This window comes from Eumetopias jubatus, unplaced genomic scaffold (assembly GCF_037043125.1).
Source record: "Eumetopias jubatus isolate StellerSeaLion01/CBP00866 unplaced genomic scaffold, mEumJub1_p1.0 scaffold_7, whole genome shotgun sequence".
Taxonomy (NCBI): domain Eukaryota; kingdom Metazoa; phylum Chordata; class Mammalia; order Carnivora; family Otariidae; genus Eumetopias; species Eumetopias jubatus.
The window spans coordinates 130,596,596-130,616,310 of record NW_028274813.1 but is presented as its reverse complement, the minus strand read 5'-3'; the positions used below and the strand labels follow the sequence as shown (position 1 = coordinate 130,616,310).

Sequence of the window (19,715 nt, the reverse complement as noted above, 5' to 3'; positions counted from 1 at the left end):
GACCTTTCTTGTTTCTTGAGAAAGGCTTGTATTGCTATATACTTTCCTCTCAGGACTGCCTTTGCTGTATCCCAAAGATTTTGAACAGCTGTGTTTTCATTTTCATTGGTTTCCATGAATTTTTTTAATTCTTCTTTAATTTCTTTGTTGACCCATTCATTCTTTAGTAGGATGCTCTTTAGCCTCCATGTATTTGAGTTCTTTCCGACTTTCCTCTTGTGGTTGAGTTCTAGTTTCAAAGCATTGTGGTCTGAAAATATGCAGGGAATGATCCCAATCTTTTGGTACCGATTGAGACCTGATTTGTGACCTAGGATGTGATCAATTCTGGAGAATGTTCCATGGGCACTAGAGAAGAATGTGTATTCCTTTGCTTTGGGATGGAATGTTCTGAATATGTCTGTGAAGTCCATTTGGTCCAGTGTGTCATTTAAAGTCTTTATTTCCTTGTTGATCTTTTGCTTAGATGATCTGTCCATTTCAGTCAGAGGGGTGTTAAAGTCCCCCACTATTATTGTATTGTTGTCAATGTGTTTCTTTGCTTTTGTTATTAATTGCCTTATATAATTGGCTGCTCCCATGTTCGGGGCCTAGATATTTACAATTGTTAGATCTTCTTGTTGGATAGACCCTTTAAGTAGGATATAGTGTCCTTCCTCATCTCTTATTACAGTCTTTGTTTTAAAATCTAGTTTGTCTGATATAAGGATTGCCACCCCAGCTTTCTTTTGGTGTCCATTAGCATGGTAAATGGTTTTCCACCCCCTCACTTTCAATGTGGGGGTGTCTTTGGGTCTGAAATGAGTCTCTTGCAGACAGCATATTGATGGGTCTTGTTTTTTAATCCAATCTGATAGCCTGTGTCTTTTGATTGGGGCATTGAGCCCATTTACATTCAGGGTAACTATTGAAAGGTATGAATTTAGTGCCATTGTATTACCTGTAAGGTGACTGTTAACTGTCTGTTGTCTGTGTTCGTTTCTGCTCTTTGCTGCTTTTAGGTTCTCTCTTTGCTTAGAGGACCCCTCTCAATATTTCGTGGAGGGCTGGTTTCGTGTTTGCAAATTCCTTTAGTTTTTGTTTGTTCTGGAAGCTTTTTATCTCTCCTTCTATTTTCAATGATAGCCTAGCTGGATATAGTATTCTTGGCTGCATATTTTTCTCGTTTAGTGCTCTGAAGATATCTTGCCAGTCCTTTCTGGCCTGCCAGGTCTCTGTGGATAGGTCTGTTGCCAATCTAATGTTTCTACCATTGTAGGTTACATATCTCTTCTCCCGAGCTGCTTTCAGCATTTTCTCTTTGTCTCTGAGACTCGTAAGTTTTACTATTAGATGTCGGGGTGTTGACCTATTATTATTGATTTTGAGAGGGGTTCTCTGTGCCTCCTGGATTTTGATGCCTGTTTCCTTCCTCACATTAGGGAAGTTCTCTGCTATAATTTGCTCCAATATACCTTCTGCCCCTCTCTCTCTCTCTTCTTCTTCTGGGATCCCAATTATTCTAATGTTGTTTCGTCTTATCATATCACTTATCTCTCGAATTCTGCCCTCGTGATCCTGTAGTTGTTTCTCTCTCTTTTTCTCAGCCTCTTTATTTTCCATCATTTGGTCTTCTATATCGCTGATTCTCTCTTCTGCCTCATTTATCCTAGCAGTTAGTGCCCCCATTTTTGATTGCACCTCATCAATAGCCTTTTTGATTTCGATTTGGTTAGATTTTAGTTCTTTTATTTGTCCAGAAAGGGTTTCTCTAATAACTTCCACGCTTTTTTCAAGCCCAGCTAGTATCTTTAAAGTCATGATTCTGAACTCTAGGTCCGACATCGTACTAATGTCCGTATTGAGTAGGTCCCTGGCTGACGGTACTACCTCTTGTTCTTTTTGCTGAGGTGATTTCTTTCGTCTTGTCATTTTGTCCAGAGGAGAATAGATGAATGAGAGAACAAAAGGCTAACAGGTTTACAATGTCCCCAGCAAATATACTGTATACAAATCAAAAAAGACCTGAAACCAGGGGAAAAGAAAGGGAAAGAAAGAAAAAAGAAAGAGATAAAGAAAAAAAAAGATAAAAACAAAAACAAAACAATACAAAAAAGGCAGAATATGATCAAATATGATCAGGCTAGTGCATAGATCAGTGCCACACACTAGATTTTGGGCGTATTTTGGTCTGTTAGAAAAAAGTGCCTCCTAAAATTTTAAACGAAGAAAGACATATATGTACAAAATAAGGGTTGATACAATGAAGGGATGGAAGATGACTGTAAAGATGAAAATTATAAAAGATTTTATAAAAGGACTTGGTAAGATAAGTTGTTTGAAAAAAGAAAGAAGATTTAAGAAAAAAAAAAAAGGAAAAAGGGAGAGAATGTGATCAGGCAGGAGACTAGAACAAAGCCATACACTAGTGATTTAGGGTATATTTTGATCTGTTAGAAGAAACTGTACCTCAAAATTTTAAAGAGAGAACAACTTATATATATATATGCCAAAAATAAGGGTAACTACTATGAAGGGATAAAATATGACTCTAAAAATGAAAAATAGAAAAAAAATTTTTTTTAAAAAAAGGGATTTATAAGATGTTGGTTGAAAAAGGGAAAAAGAAAAATAAAAAAAAAACAGTCAACAAAAATTAACTTTGAAAAACTAATGAATCGTGGTAAAAAAAGCCATGAATTCTATGTGCAGTATTCCCCTAGCGCTGGAGTTCTCCTATTCTCCTTGATCGATCAACTTGGTCTTGGCTTGCTGGCTGTTTGTGTTGATCTTCTGGGGGAGGGGCCTGTTGCTGTGGTTTCCAAATGTCTTTCCCGGAGGCGGAATTGCCCCGCCCTTGTCGGTCCGGGCTAAGAAAGCTGCTCCGGTTTGCTCTCAGGAGCTTTTGTTCCCTGCAAGCTCTCGGTACAGCTTTGGAGGACCAGGGCAGAAATGGTGGTCTCCTAATCTCCACTCGGAGGAGCTGAGAACTCGGGGCCCCGCTCCTCAGTGTGCCCCCAGAGAAAAGCAGTCACTTCTGTGTCCCCGGTCTCCGGCCGCACTCCGTGCTCACCCGGCCTGTGATCGAGCGTTGCTATCTCTGGCACCCGACCCCGCCCGGAGTCTCCAAACCCAGCAGATCCCTGCAGTGCGTTCCCACACCGCTCCTCCCCGGGAAGGAAGGGGAGTCTCCCCGGATCTGCTGCTTGTTGGGTCCCTGCTGGGGGAGCCGTGCCCCGACTGGGCCGCAGATCACAGTTTATGGCAACCCCGAGCTGAGAGCCCGCGACTCTGCTCCGTATCTGCAGCCGGCTTCCCTGCTCCGATACCTGGGAGCTCTGGCGCACTCAGGCACCCCTGGTCTCTCTGTGACCCCAAGGGTCCTGAGACCACACTGTCCCGGGAGGATTCCACCCCCTGCTTAGCCACTGCAGCGACGTCCCTCCGCCGAGCCAACTTCTAAAAGGTCCGATTTTGTGCTCCGCGGCTCTAGCACTTGCCAGAAGCGGCAACGGACGCCCCCTCCCCCGCCGTCTATCCTCCCGAATATCGCCTCGGATTCACTTCTCCGCACGCCCTACCTTCCAGTAAGTGGTCGCTTCTCTGTTCAGAGAGTTGTTGCTACTCTCCTGTTCGATCTCCTGTTGAGCTCGTAGGTGTTCAGAATGGTTTGATCCCTATTCAGCTGAATTCCTGAGACCAGACGAAATCTAGGTCTCCTACTCCTCCGCCATCTTGCTCCCAAAACATAAAACTTTTTAAAAAAATATTTTATTTATTTATTTGTCAGAGAGCACGCACAAGCCGGGGGGTAGCATGCAGAGGGAGAAGCAGGCTCCCCACTGAGCAGGGAGCCCGATGCAGGACTCGATCCCCGGACCCTGGGATCATGACCTGAGCTGAAGGCAGATGCTTAACCGACTAAGCCACCTAGGCATCCCAAGATAAAACTTCTTTAAACAGATTTTATTTATTTGAGAGAGAGAGAGAGAGAGCAAGCACTCAGGGGGAGGAGCAGAGGGAGAGGAAGAGGGAGGGGAAATAATCTCAAGCTGACTCTGTGCTGAGCGCAGAACCCAACATAGGGCTCCATCTCACAACCCTGAGATCATGACCCTGAGATCATGACCTGAGCCGAAATCCAGAGTTGGACACTTAATTGACTGAGCCACCCAGCTGCCCCAAAAGAAAAAAACTTTCTGGAACACTTCAGATCCTGAGGTGTCAAGGACCGATTTGCTCATGTAAGGTAATTTTTTAATGCTTCTGTAGGTGACCAGTTAGAGGAAGTCACTTTTTGTATTCCTAGTAATGAAGATCTTTTTAAAATGACTGATTTGTGTGAAGACATCATTGAATATTCAAATGCAATGAGATTATTGAGGAACTGTCTGTTTTGGGTTTGTTTAGAATGACTTCCAACTCTTACACAATTTAAAATGTTTATTTGGATTAGTGCTCTTCTTCTTTCATGTTTAAAATACAGCGATCAGCCTCAGTTTCTTTAATTGTAAATTAGGAATAAAATGACCATGCTTCATAATTTTCTTTCCTTTTAGTAAACATGCAGAAAATTATACAAGTCGTAAGTTTACAGCTCAGTGAATTTCACAAAGTTAACAAGTTGATGTAACTAGAATCCAGACCAAAATGACAAAACCTTGACATCATCCCAGGAATTCCACTTATGGCTCCTTTTAGGCATTATACCCCCAGCCTTCTCAATTTTAACACCATAGATTGTGTTTTTCTGTTTTTGAACTTTATGTAAATGAAATCTTGCATTGCATGTATTTGTGCTGTCTTGTTTCTTTTGTTGAACATGATTTATGAAATATCCATGTTGTTGCATGCAACCTTAGTTCTTCCTTTCATCTGTATGGTATTCCATTGTAGAGTCCCAAGTAATTGATCCTCTCAGATACTGATGAATATATACTGCTGCTGTTTTTGGAATCATACAAGTAGTACTGTGGTAAGTGTTCTTGGGCATGTCTTTTATTGAACATATGCACAATCTGTTGGTTATATACCTAAGAGTGAAACTGGGGGAAGGGTCATAGGGTATGCATATGGTTAGCTTTAATAGATACTTTTCCAAAAGTTTTCCAAAGTGGTTGTACCAATTTATGTTCTCACCCACTAAGAGTATATAGGAATTTGTTTTTCCACATCCTTAAAAACACTTAATATTGACTTTTCATTTTAGCCACTTTGGCTGTGTGCAGTTGTATCATTTTGTGGTTTCAATTTGCATTTGCCTTATGACTAGTGATGCTGAGCACCTTTTTATGTTTACTGGCCATTTGGATAGGCTCTTCTGTGAAGTGCCTTTTCAAGTCTTTTGCCCCTTTTTCTACTGGGTTTTCTGCCTTTTCATTGTAGAAAATCTTTATTCTGGATAGAATTGTCAGATTATATATAGAGATTATGTATTTTCTTTCACTTTGTGGCTTACCCTTTTTCTCTCTTAATTCATACTTTTTGAGGAAAAATTAAGTTTAATGATCTCCAATTTATCAGTATTTTCTCATTATGACTAGCACCTATTATCAGTTTAAGAAATCTTTGCTTATCACATAAACGTGAAGACATTTTCCTATGACTTTTTCTGAAATCTTTTACTTTGCCTTCCACTTTTGGATCTGCAATTCATACAGAATTGATTTTGTGAGTATAAGGTGTCAATATTTATTTTATCCATGTGGGTACTTAAATGACCCAGTGTCATTTTTTTCAGAAGCTTTTTTTCCCTACACTGCATGCTGTCCTCACACTGAAAATATGTCACCTTTGACATAAATTAGGTCACAGGTTACCAAATATGTGTGGGTGTCCTTCCAGTCTTTTCTATTTAATCTGTCTACGCTTGTGCCCATAGCACATTGTCTAGTTACAATAACTTTATAATACATCTTGTTATCTGCCAGTGTTAATCATCTGCAAGATTGCTTGGATTATTCTTGGATTCTTGCATTTCCATGTACATTTTAGAATCAGCTGATTAATTTCTGTAAAAAAAAACCTTATAATTTTTATTGGGCTTACATTTAATCTCTTGACATCTTAATATATTGAATTTTCTAATCCATGAAACTCTACATTTATTTATCTTCTTTCTCTCAATCATGTTTTCAGTGTAGAAGCTTATATATCTTTCATAATTTTATATCTATATTCATAAGGGATTCTGGTAAGTAATTTTCCATCCTTGTATCACCTTGTTGGGTTTTGGAATGAGGATTATACTGGCTTCATAAAATATGTAGAAAAGTGTTGTATCTTCTTTTTACTATTTCTTGGGAGAGTTTGAATGAAATTGGTTATTTTTTCCATAAATATCTGAGCGATTTCATAGTTTTGTTGTTGTTAATTAAATGAGCTATTACATCTAAAGCACTTAGAAAGTACCTGGCATTTAGTAAATGCTCTAAAATACTAGCTATTCTTCTGTGCTTGACTATCCATTTTCCCCATGTAAATCACTACATTAACATACCAGAACAGCCCGGTAGACTTTCTACAGAGACCTACATAAAGAGAGAATGTGCTTTAAGCCATTCTTCAGATGTCACCTTTCAACATTCATCCAATGATCAAGTGAGTACGCATATTTTCAGAAGATATTGTATTTTGATTTCCCAGCCACTTTACTCCCATAAAAGTCGAATTACTACTACACAAAAGAGAGGTGGGTTTCAACAGAGCACAGTTTTAAATGGTACAGATCACTCCATCTTGTACTCATGAATTTTTTGTTACTAACAGGTGCACACTGAGTTCATGACACATCTACTTTTTTCCCTTAATAATTCCAGGCACCTTCCATTCTGAGTTCTTGTGCTCTCTCTCCTCTCCTTCTAGTGGAATTTTTCAAGGGGTACCTCCATGTGGTCTCCATTTTCCTAGGCCCACTCATTTCTCAACTCAAAACTGGTTTCCTTTCCTACCACACTACAGAAATGACTCATCGCTAAGATCCCCACAAGTTGCCATGCCATTAAAGGTCTCTGTGCTGTCCTCAACTGAAGTGATCTTGGTGGTATTCAGCACTATAGACCACACCTGCTTTCTTGAAACATGCTCTACCAAATGAATTCTATGACAGTATATGCTTACTGCTTTTTCTCTTATTTAATATTTTCTATTTAGCTTTAGTGGACTTGTCCTTACAGAACTTTTTGAGTGTGGAGTCAATTTCTTGAAGCATGTGGCTCCAATCATTTCTATGAATGTTGGCCCTTATGTATCTCCTTCAAGTATAGTATATTTCTTTTCTTGGCTCCATATCCATATATTGTTACCTCTTTTGAGATCCCCATTTAGAGGCTTGTCAGGTACCTCATATTCAACATTGTCTAAAACTGGTCTCATGCTATTCTTCTCATGGCTGCTCCTGTAATTCTCTCTTAGCAAACACCATACCATCTTCCTGGACCCCAAGATGAGAACACTGAGTGCCATCTTGAATTCTACTCTCTCCTTCACCCCACAGTCAAGCAACTGAGAAGTCCTGCTCATTTTTCCTAAACATCTCATGATTTCACCTGTAGTTTTTTTCCATTGACACTATTTGAAGGTCCAGGTGACCATCAATTTATGATTATTCAAATTAGCTCTTCTCTGAACATTCACAATTGCTGGTCTACCCACTGCAGCCAGAATACTCTTTTTAAAAAAACTTGAATCTGCAAATGTCATGCCACTTTTCAAAAGTATCTGTTTCATGTCTGTCTCCACCAAGGGAATGCAGTCTGTTTTGTTCAGGTAGATCATCAGTGTTCCATATATGTTCATTAAATGATAAATGACAAGAAGAAAAGTCAAAGTTTTTTTTTAACCATGCACAAATATATTTTCCTGTGATATGTAGGTAGGTAATGACTTCTCCAATATAAGACATCACTGAAAAGTTTATAGTTGACATGGCCAAAGCTTATAAATCATATCACACAGTATGAGCTGTGTGTTTAATACAAGAAATTATTTCCTCTGATAGACCACACTAATCTACCCATCTCAGCGCTCTGTATACATGAAAGGGCAGAGAAGAAAAGTTGACTATGACCCAATCAATTAATCAGGTATTTCCTGAGTGTCTATTAGGTGCCAGACAGGATGGTCTACCCAGTGGAGGACAGAGGGAGTCAAGGCCTCTGGTAATGATGAGCTATAGCAGAATATGGCAAATGCCAGAAAGATATGAAAGATGTGGGGGAGGGGGTGCAAGAGAGAAGGGTAGAATCTAATTCAGCCAAGGAAACAAAAGAAATCCTAATTGGGGCAGGAAACTTCTGAAAATTTTAAGAGGGTAGAATTTATTTGGACAGAAACGTGTGAGAAAGTATTCCTAGTGAAAAGAATAGTCGGAAGAAGGATTAAGCTGGTGTAATGTAATTGGTACCATCGCCATGTCTTGTAAGAGGTTTTGGAGGCCTTGGCTTAGGGGGTGGTGACCAGAAATGGACAAGACAGAAATGGACAAGATAACATGGCAACACTGGATCTATAGATTTATGGGTTGGGAGATGGGGGAAAACAAAACAAAACATAAGGAACAAAAAAGGGGATGCCCAGTGATTCCTAGCCCAGAAAATGCCAGTGCCAGTAAGGGAAATAAGGAAGCTAGGAGACTATGGGTTCAGGGCCCTGAACACACAGAGGGAGAGATAACAATTTCTGACCCACTGAGGTAGAGATGCCTAAAGACATCCAGTCAGAGCTGGAAATGGGAGTGTGAGGTTTGAGAAGAGAATCAGGAGAGCTTGGCTAAACTTCAACATTCCTACTAAATTATCTTTAATTACCATACTGAATCCACAATCCATAAATTTTATCTAAAGAGCATTCTGGAATCTCGTATGAGTTTGATTACTTGTATAAATCTTCACATTTCCCTTACAACGAACATTTTTAACGTTCAAAGTCTACTTAATCTATTAACAATTGTTTTCCACTTACAGTTTATTAAAGGTTGATTCAGTCCTGCTCTTGACAGCCCAGCTGCTGTGTCCTAAACTTAATGCTCAGAATTCCCATTGGGCTGCAGAGGGAATAAGTCTAACTAATGATGCCTTCTTGTTGGACAAATTATTTCATTTTGAAATTGTATAGCAAAGGAACAACAATAAAGTATCGGTTCCACTTTTAAATAAATAAGGGGTTATTTTGCTGCTGAAAGTTTTCATTCAAATGACTGATCAGATCTCACATGTCTGTTTAAAAATGTCTGACTTAGGTCGTTACAAAATGACAGACTGTGATAAACTACATGATAGTTGGGAGTGAGACAATGAGGCATTGTTTACACAGAAGATTGAATAACTGGTTTAACAAAAGAGGTTCTTGGATATCTATTGTATGTACAACTAAGAGATTTACTGGAGCTTTTATAATTTCTGCAAGGCTCTTTTCCAGCCAGCTTCATTAACTTGAAGCAAATCAAATCATGCAGAAATCTGGCTCAGCCAGAAAGAAAACCAGGAACATATAATATGAAGAAAAACAGACACGGGATGATAAGGTTTAGAATCTTTGGCATTTTTCATAAACATTTTTGTTTGAAGATTATTAAATTACAACCCAGAGAGAAAAAATAAAATAAAACTCACTATTAAATCGGGTCTTTTTACCTCAACTTTTCTTTACAATACACACACACATATATGTTATATATAAAACTGCACAAAGTATGTGTCAACAAAATACAGTCTTTACAACATAAATATCATTTGAACAGAAGGATATCTGCATGTATTTTATATATGCATAAAATCGGGGTTTTTACTTGGGGGTACTATGAAATGGTGGGGTCTGAAGGAATCAGCTATTTTTTAAGACGACTTTGGGGTGGTGCTTTTCAAGGAATGGGGTTCTGAGATATATATGTATTATGTGTAGCTTATCTTGCTCAGGAACAAAAGATCGATTTGGACGGCTGAGTTATTTTTACTTTCTGCTCAAAAATGCGGACAAATACAGTGATTATGACAATCAGGTAAAGCAGCCATAAATTGGTCCCTTGCTCCTCAGCCTTTATCCATCTTCCTAAATACTCTCAGAATTCATTCATTCATCCCCCTCTCTCTGAAGCTCTAATATTGACATTTTATTTTGGAAATAAGCAAAGTCCAGTCAGAAGATATGGCGTTTGTAAGGCAACCAAATACTCTCATGTAACCTTCACTTTTTGGATGAATGGTCCCTTTGGACCTTCGCAGGGCTTCCACTGCCCGCAACGGACTGCGATATGCACTGGCGTCCAGCACCAGGGAGCTGACTGCCATTGTCCACACACGTCTTCAGTAATCACGGTGCAGGACTCCCAAAGGCTTGGGCTAATCCTGGTAATTATTAAAAAATCTACTTATAAGAGACACTCGTTGGGGAGATGATGCTACTACCAGAGACTTGTGAACTCAGAGAAAGAAATGGACTCACATGCCCGATAATCTGAAAGGAGTGTGTGAATGGGAGAGGAAAAAACTGAATCTTAAGGAGAATCTGTTGGAGGTAGGAAAACAAGTTCAGAGCCACACTTGCATCCAGGTGGTCTCCCAGCCATTCTCAAGGAGGCTATTCAGACCCCTGGCCGCCTTGCTTTACCTCCTATTTGAGAAGGGACCTCAGTCTTCCATGGTCACTAGATTGTTTCCTTCTGACAGGCCGAGACGCTAAGCAACTAGCACACCCATGCGTGTGGATGTGTGCACATGGGTGTGCATCGGTGCATGTGGAGAAGCAGGGAGAGTACAGGGAGGGCTCCACACATTTCAGAATGACACCATGGGTACCACCACGGAAACAGAGAGAGTGTTGGTCTAATCAACCCAACAGGGAATTGGGTGCTGGTGCCCAAGGCTGGCGTGGGTCCTAGAGAGCGCTGCGCTTCTTCCGAAGGGGGCTCTGGCTGCTGCAGAGTTTCAATTCTGCATACTGCACCTGTGAAAACAAACAGACGGGCCGCCGGTGGTTAGGTAACCCTAGCTCACCACAGTGTGTGTTAATGGCTCCCCAAGGACAGACCGAGGCAAAGGAAGGAAGGTTCAAAGGTAATGAATCATTTTCTAAACACAGGAACATGGAGGGATTAATTGCAGGAAGGATTTGAGAAGTCATGCATCATTTCTTGAGACCAAAATATTAAAAGCAGATTTTTCTAATGAGATGCATGGGTTTCTACCTGCTCTCGGCACTGCCAGATAATTTTAGTTCTGTGTGTGCCCGTTTTCAACTACAAGTACGCTTAATAACTGCCTCTTGGGAATGTTTATCTTAGTATATGATACAGCAAAACTTACTAAGAAATATTCATTTACAATTATCCAAAGTCTTGGGGAAAGAATTCTCTGCAAATTATATAATACATTTATGTCGCCAGGGAGAGGAAAAAAAATGTTGAAATGATACTGGCCACAGAGTTAAATAGATTTCTCTTAAAAATGAATTGCATTTACAATGTAATGGCTAAAACATCTGTGATAAATATGAGCATTCGGGGAGTCCCCAGTGGAAAACTGTCTATTGTGTTATTTGAAAGTGCTCTTGGGGATACATGGAGGATCTTACTAGCATACTGTATATCTTCCTCAAATGCTCTTTTGTAGCGTCCCTCTGTATTCAGGTCCACTCCAACTGGATGGCCGCTTGGAGAGCTGGTGCCTGGACTATGTAGAGACAATCCTTGTGGTAGGGTGTGCTGGATGATGATTTCCTTTCTTCGAGGACACAGGGACGAACTCACATTGCAACTGAAGTGATGCAACTGAATCTCATTGCTTTGGTGTGTGGGTTTTGATTGGCTGATGGTGGAATGGCTTCATTTAAAGTATTGTATTACAGACGACATGTGCTCACTGGTTTTTAGCATTTGTGCCAAACTCCCCAAGGACACCATGCCCCATCACATATGTTGAGCTACACTTTGTCAAAAGGAGATACATGCAAAAAAGCACCCTTTCCTCAGAGTGTTTGGTGAAGGTCCCCTAGGGGAGCAGGGAATGACATACCTGTCAATCTTCAATGCAAAACAAACAGGGGCCAGGTTACTATTTTATAATCATGTAATGCAAATGTTAACGAGGAACCTCCTATTCATAGAACACATGTAATAGCTAATTATATCATAAAATGGAGATTAAAGAAAAATGGTGTCATGGAGTCTATTTTAATCTCTAGAACTCAGAGTGAAGGGGAAAGAAACTGTAGGTCTTTTCAGCCCGAGTCACTGCCGTTGCCCAGGAGCCGCCGTGAACCACTTCTGTGACAGTGGCCCAAGGATGAAAATCGATACTTGATTTGGATTCTCTCAGATAATAAAGGGTTGTGTCTTTGATCATCATGTTGGTATTTTACACCATGGGCTCCCCATCTACTCCTTCTATGATCTCTGTTCTCCTTTATAGAGAAATCATTGCCTCCCCTCCTTCCTCTGGATTTATAGCCACCTGATCTGCAGGGGCCTGGCTCAGGCTGCTCTACAAGACTTTCTGGTATTGTTGCCTGGTTTAATCTCTGTGCATCCACAGAGACTAGATGCTGCTGGACTAAGTGAAATAATATTACCTGTGAATAATACTTCTGATCGATCTCCAATTATTTCACACTGTCTCTGCCTCTATGTGTATGAGAGTGGGTGGGAGCTTTGCCCTTGGCATCCCTAAGTCTTCGGAGGGGAAGGGATAGAAAGAAAGCCTAGCACATAACCAGGGCAAACAAGAATAAAAAAGAAGAATCGTCTTGTCCCCTACTTACCCTAAAATGCCTGCCATCAGGAAGAGGAGGAAAATAAGCAATCCTCCCCGAGCTTGGGATCTCCCACTCTCCCGCTCACTGAGCCCATCTTATCCTCCTCAGGGAGGCGAGCGATCAAAACATGGTCAAACACCATCACACCATACCCACACAGTGTGAGTTCCAGATCATTCTTAAGTAGCCCTTTTTTGGGGGTAATTTTCCATAATCATCTCATGCTCTGGACAAAGGTTTTCCTGCCACCTCCCTGCAAGCCAGGCCGCTTTAAGGATTTTCTGATGCATTATCTCAATTACATGAGCACCGCCCTGTGCTCTTCAGGCTCTGGGGCTGGCCAGACTTCAGTGCTGGGGTCCCCGTTGGCAGTGACCGTTCATTACGTACCTTTTGAACATCAGATGGTACCCTGGAGAGGAAGTCTAGCAGCTCATTATTGTCGATGGCATAGGGATTTCGAAGCTTCTTCGTAAATTTATTTATGCCTGAAAAATAGAAACACAGGGAGATCTCTTTGTCTATCTATCCATCTATCTTTAAAAAAAACTCTCCTGACTGGGGGAGGGGGAGATTCACAAGTAAAAATTAGTGTAATTTTTTACACTAGACCTCAAGTCACACACACACACACGTCTCTGTCATGTGGAATCACTCACAAATGCCTTTTCTGGAAGGAAGGAGGGGTGGGGGTGATTCTGTGGGACAGGAGTTCTGCCATCTTCAACTGTGAAAATCCTATTACAATCCCAGCAGCAGGGCGGCAGAAACAGACACTAAAACCGTGGAGCTCATTGGCTTTTTTGGACTACGCTGATTAACAGCCTCCTCTGCTAGGAAAACAAACGTCCCAGATGGGAAAAGGCCTTCATTAGCCCCAACAAGTCTGCTTGGGGGCTCTGGACCAAACGTAGCAGTAGGAGGTGGAGGGCGGGAGTCGCTTTTTTGTTGTTAAAAAGAAACTGCAGAAATCTCTCTCTCCCCCACTCCAGCTCATTTTCACAGGTTTCTCTTCTCTCACTGCAGAACACAACTTGACGTGTTGATTGTACTTTGATGCTGCAGGAAACTGTGAAAAGTTATTATTGGAAATTATCTTACTATGGCTGCTAACTTAATTTATGGACCCCGACAATGGTGTGTGGGTTTGTCTAGTCAATGGAGTCTCTGCTAATTTAGGATGGGGACAGTGGTAATTAGAGGGGGTTCAACCCTTAAAGTATCTTTGATGGCTGCACTTTGGGTGTGTGGGCATGCCCCGGGCAAGCTCCACCTGTGGTTTCCTCTCCAGAGGGATGTACCTCTGAGCCACCTATGTGTCTCCTCCTCTGTTCCTCCCAGCTGCTGGTAAGAGCTCAGGAGCTGTTGTCTTTCCTCCAAAGGTCAACTCTTTCTCATGCTGAGTTTTCCAAGCAGAAAGAGTAAGGTGGTGGGCTTCTGAAGTTCTGCCACAGAGTGCTTGTTTAGCGAGGATCATACCTGAAGCCCTGGTTGATCCCAGTGATGCTGAATGAATTCTCACCTTAGATGAACCCTGACTCTTCCCTCAAAGAGTCAAGGTAACAGTTAGCTGTCTGACGGTCCCCAGCCCATAAAAGCTTTGCTGTTTTTCTTCATTAAGTATTATTTTGCTTTCATCTAAGGACAGAACTTTCTGAGTGACATTATACCTGACACAATACCAACCTCCAGTCATTTCCTTAGAGGGTCAGATTTACATCTGCTTTGCAAATGGGAGCTGGCCATTGTTCATGAGTAAAATGGTGGCCCGGTGGTTGGGCTGGGGAAGGCTCCTTACAAATGATCCTTTTTCTCTCAAGTCAAAGCTGCACTCTGCCTTTCTTCTCTCTACCCCCCACAGCAAGCTTCATGTTTCTAGCTAAAATTTCCCCCAGCGTTCCTTTAAACTAAAATACTCTCACTGTGTTATTCTAAAGACATTTAATTGTAGCATGGGCTTTCTGGCAAAAGAAAACAGACAAGGCAAAATGATGAAGGGAGACAAAGACTTATTGAGAAAAGATATATCTTCTATTGTTAATTATATATAGTGTGCGCATCTGGAGTCTTTACAATGAACAGCAAGGCAGGGATAATCTCACAGCCGATCAAAACACTGCATTCTTAGTCACCGAGAAGATTATAAACCTGCACAGTAGCTCAAATGCACCAATAAGGGCAGAAGTGGCCCACAATGCACTGAGATTGTCTGTTTGAAAAACTTAGAATCAAAATTATAAGGCGCTCTGATTGCATGCTTCAAAAGCACACCTTATTTTTTTTTATGTTGTCAAATGTCAGTAATTCCACAATATTAACTACTGTGTGAGACCAAGTGTCCACAGGCTCATGTACTCCTGGGTCCTCAGTAAGGGGCAATGGGTCAAGGAACAAGGGCTATGGAGCAGGAATAGCTGGGCCCCAGCTCTGGCATCACCAAGTATCCGCTATGTGGGTTTAGGCAAACCACTGGACCCTCCTGTGCCTCAGATTTCTTACATTAAAATCTCAATAATAAAGACCTGAGCTATATAGTGTCCTAGGTTGATGGGAGAATCACATGGACAACGTAAGCATGAGGATTCTGTAATCTGGAGTTCCCTAACAATGAGGGGGGCTACCATCATTACTCAAGATGTCAACAAGCCAAAAACAAAGGGGTGAGAGAAGAATCCCTATACTATAAGGCATGTGAGTACACACCCAAATTTGGAAGTTGTACCTTTATCAGAGTGACAGACACACCTTTCAATATTTTTAACCTAAATGCAGATAGGCAGAGGGTCTATCTGCTCTGAATTTTAATTTTTTAGCACACCCAAAGAAGTGGGATCCAAATACCAAGGGATAACATTTGGCAAAGACACTGTCATTTAATGGTCCCAGATCACAGACTGAACCGATCAGTGGAACAGAATGAGCAATCCAGTTAAAAAAAAAAAAAAAATCTCTTGGAGAAAGTTGGAAAAACTGCATGACTGCTTTGCACATATGGCCACAGGTGAATAAACACTTGAAACAGAATTATAACACTATTTTTCAGATACTTGTATGAGTGCCTAGCATGTGGCCCTGACCTCAGTACACTGACGAGAGTGTTGAGATGGGGCAGAGGGTCCTTGCTTGCTCATGTATCAAACAGTAAGTGCTTGCCACATAAAAGACACTGTGTTATCAAATGGAGATACAAAGTTAGATAAGTCATGGGTCTTCTTTTCAAGAAGTTCATAATCTAGCTTGGGGAGTTCCTATCTACCTTGGAACAACAGAAGTATCCCAGACCAGAACTGAAGCATCTATGCTGGAGAACTGAATGAAAGGAATATGGGAAACCTCTCAAAAGGGGCAGAAAACCCACATGGGATCTAATCCTAAGAAGTGCCTTGCCTTCTAGAAATACATCAAATAGGTGCTCAAAATTCAGTAGATACGGTTTCCTTCAGAAAATGTCAAATATCCCTCTTAAGCCACCTCTCACATCATTTTCTTTTCTTTTTTCTTTTTTTCCCTCACATCATTTTCAAACTCTACACTCCCACACAAGAGAGGTGGGTGTTGGGCTCAAAAGAAATGCCATCCCTGTATATCACAGGTACGAAATTTGCAGACATATTAAATATTTGTCAAGTACTTGTTAAAGATCTACTACCTATATATAGCTTCTCTAAAATCATAGGTTAAAGAGGAAAGAAAAATGTCTCACCCTTCAAAACCTGACAATGAAGTTGGTGAGTCAAGGAATATTCCTTATGGACATTATGAAATTAGGCTGCTCTCCAGAGGCTTATGTTAAATAATCCTGGTACTTAATAAGTATTTCTACAAAAATATTATTTGGGTGTACAGAATATGGAAATATAGAATATACAGTTAAGTAATTTTGTTCCAAAGGGTTAAAAAGAGTGGACAAGAAAAGGGGGATCTTAACACCACTTTTAGGACTCAGTGAAAATGAGTAAGTAACCCAGAATAAGAAACAATCTTCTGATCCTTAGTAAAATTAAAAGGAACACTAGAAATGGAAGACATACGAAGTCATTTTCTACATGAGAAGTCTCTGACAAGGATACAATAATATAGGAGATGTGCAAAGGAATGTCCTGGGTCCATGAAGCTAATAACTAATTTGTCTTGGAAAAGAAGTCCTAACAGAATTGCTGAGTATATTCCAGGATGGCATGGCAGGTTTTACTCAATGAGGCAATAGATCATGTGTTGATTGTCAAGGCTTTTGACTACATTATATAAGGTGAGCTCATCAATAAACTATAAGCCCTTGTCCAGAACATAAAACTAAAGAACCAGACACAGAAGACAAAGCTCAAAGGGTTACTGTCAGTTCAGGAGAACATAATAAACTCCATGCTATTTAATAATTTCATCCATAAGCTGAACGATAAATAGAGCAATATCTCATTAATGAGATGCAAAAAGTTGGTGTTTGAAAGCTGCCAAGATCTTGGAGGATAAGATCAAAAGTCAAAGCAATTTGGGATAAATAGAAAGAGGGATTGGACTTCCAAAACTGATGATCAAAGGAGGAAATATAGTATAGTCTTCTTTGTCGAGGGAAAGATGCAGAAAAACAAGTACGTACCAGAATGATGAGATCCTGAGAAAGTATTTGACAAGCTGACCATGCATTCAACTTACCCCAGCTTAAAAATGAACAAAATATTGGCCAACTGATTATAGTAATTTTGAATCATTCTCTTTTTTAAAAAATTTTTATTGTTATGTTAATCACCATACATTACATCATTAGTTTTTGATGTAGTGTTCCATGATTCATTGTTTGTTTATAACACCCAGTGCTCCACGCAGAACGTGCCCTCTTTAATACCCATCACCAGGCTAACACATCCCCCCACCACCCTGCCCTCTAGAACCCTCAGTTTGTTTTTCAGAGTCTATCATCTCTCAGGGTTCATCTCCCCCTCCGATTTCCCCCCCTTCATTCTTCCCCTCCTGCTACCTTTTTTTTTTTTTTTAACATATATTGTATTATTTATATAACCTCACTGATATGAGGAATTCTTAATCTCAGGAAACAAACAGGGTTGCTGGAGTGGTGGGAGGGTGGGAGGGATGGGGTGGCTGGGTGACAGACATCGGGAGGGTATGTGCTATGGTGAGTGCTGTGAATTGTGCAAGACTGTTGAATCACAGATCTGTACCTCTGAAACAAATGAATCATTTTCTGATTAGGGTCAGACAACAGTTTTAAGATCTGTTTTTTAAATGTGATCAATAAATGGATTTGCAAATGAATTCTTAATGAAAAACAATTAAGAAAGACAGATTATTCAGTCTATATAGATAACATTTAGTACATAAGGTATTCAGGGAGATGCTTTTATAAAATATTTCTTCTTGATCAACGGACCCTGAAGAGCTTCTTGATCTCTTTCTAAGGGCCTATGGACCAATGTGCTAGCATCGTTGCAAAATAAGAGAAACAATCAAAAACTAAGTATGGATAGAAGATTTTCGCCAAGAGTGAGGGTCATCAAGCCTCAAAACAAACCTGTAAAGAGGGAAATTAGAGTATCTTTTTCTTTTCTCAGGCTTGCTATAAAAGAGAGATACTTCTTTCTCTGGGATTCTTACTTCCTGGACGAAACAGAGAACCAGTGGCTTATGCTCTCTCAAAATCATTCCACTTCTGAAGTTTTATGAGTTATTCTATTTTTTTTCGATGACTTTTCCCAATTCAGAATGTCTACATTTGGCTTTCCTCGTCAGCAGGATTCTACTCCCGTGGGTTCTCTTTGAAAAGGTCTACATTTAATGGTTTTAGAAAGATTGTAGCTTGTATCTGACATTTGCAAGCTCTCAGCTTTTGCTTAAACATGAATGCGTTTTAATGCAGTCACTTGTAGGTGGTAACTTCTCTGAACACCTTGACATCCAAGGATCCCTAGAAAGGAGCATCTATGGTTGAGAACTCAGCAGTATTCATTGGAGCCAAGGAATGGAAACTATGACTGGCAGACTCTTAGGGAAAAGGGTTGATTGCTTCTCCAGCAATTAATTTACTGCAATGCACGCTCCTTCTATCAACCCAGAGCCCACCCAGCAACAGACACAAATATTCACAAAGCTGCTTGTCTTTTGTCCAACTGCTGGCTTGAGTAGTAAATCAAGTCATGCCGTTTATTTCGAGTTTGTGATTTTTGTTTCTACTTTTTTTTAAAGCAGCTAAACTTTATATAGGCACACCATTTACCCTGCTAAATTATAGCTTCCTCTTCTTTCAGGCACTGGTTAGGGAGTAACCACCTCCCTTCCTCTCTACTGCTTCTGGATTTAAGTATGGGGTTAGATTATTTTTCCTCCAGGAGAGATGAAGTGTCAGAAGCACTGTGGCAGGGGCCAGATCTACTTTTACATACTATAAAGGGCGAGATGCAGGTGTTTGCTCACTATTTGAATAACAGTGTTTCCTGAAAGTTACCGGGCCACAGCAATATATTATCCAAGAGTATTTATGGCTACGAAAGCCCAAAGGGAAATCTCATGCACAATCACATTTTTATTTGATTGCAATTATGCAAGAGGCCTATAAATATCTGTGCTGATCGTTCAGGCAATTGGCCTTTTCAGGAGGTCCTGGAAGTTTTTGTTCCCAAAATACCTTCCTTAATCTCATGTTTAATTGCCAACAAGAGCACATTTAAAGTTGATAGTTGCACTTGACAAATGAGTCATTTGTTCTTACCTGAAATCGACCGCTCGCAAAAGGACCATGCCAGACTTACCCCAGATTAAAACGATGTACCGGAGTGGAATAAAATACAAAATGATGGTGGTCACTGCCAGGATCAAACAGGCCAGGAAGGAGAGGAACGGGACCGTCCAGTTAAATGTGCTGCAGACAAAGCACATCACTATCATTCTCTCTGACGCTCTACAGCACCTACCAGTTCATCTTGCCATGTTTATTTCTTAGTTACACAAATGAAAAAGGTCTACTGGAGAAGTGCCTT

General features: G+C 40.5%; 1 protein-coding gene across 8 annotated transcripts in view; it reads right to left on the bottom strand.

Moving 5' to 3' along the window:
- Window positions 1-3,863: 3,863 nt before the first annotated feature.
- MCTP2 (multiple C2 and transmembrane domain containing 2) overlaps window positions 3,864-19,715 on the bottom strand; it is a 237,219-nt gene continuing 221,367 nt past the window's right edge. For 5 of the 8 annotated variants that reach the window (XM_088024958.1, XM_028089193.2, XM_028089192.2 and 2 more), the window contains 3 exons: window positions 19,488-19,597; window positions 13,117-13,214; window positions 3,866-10,920 (listed from right to left, as the gene is read on the bottom strand). In XM_088024958.1, the coding sequence (XP_087881084.1) occupies window positions 10,852-10,920; window positions 13,117-13,214; window positions 19,488-19,597 (277 nt within the window). In that variant the 3' untranslated portion in view covers window positions 3,866-10,851. Of the gene's footprint in view, window positions 10,921-13,116; window positions 13,215-19,487; window positions 19,598-19,715 lie in introns of all 8 variants that reach the window. The other 3 variants (XM_088024959.1, XM_028089197.2, XM_088024960.1) reach the window with 2 other exon arrangements.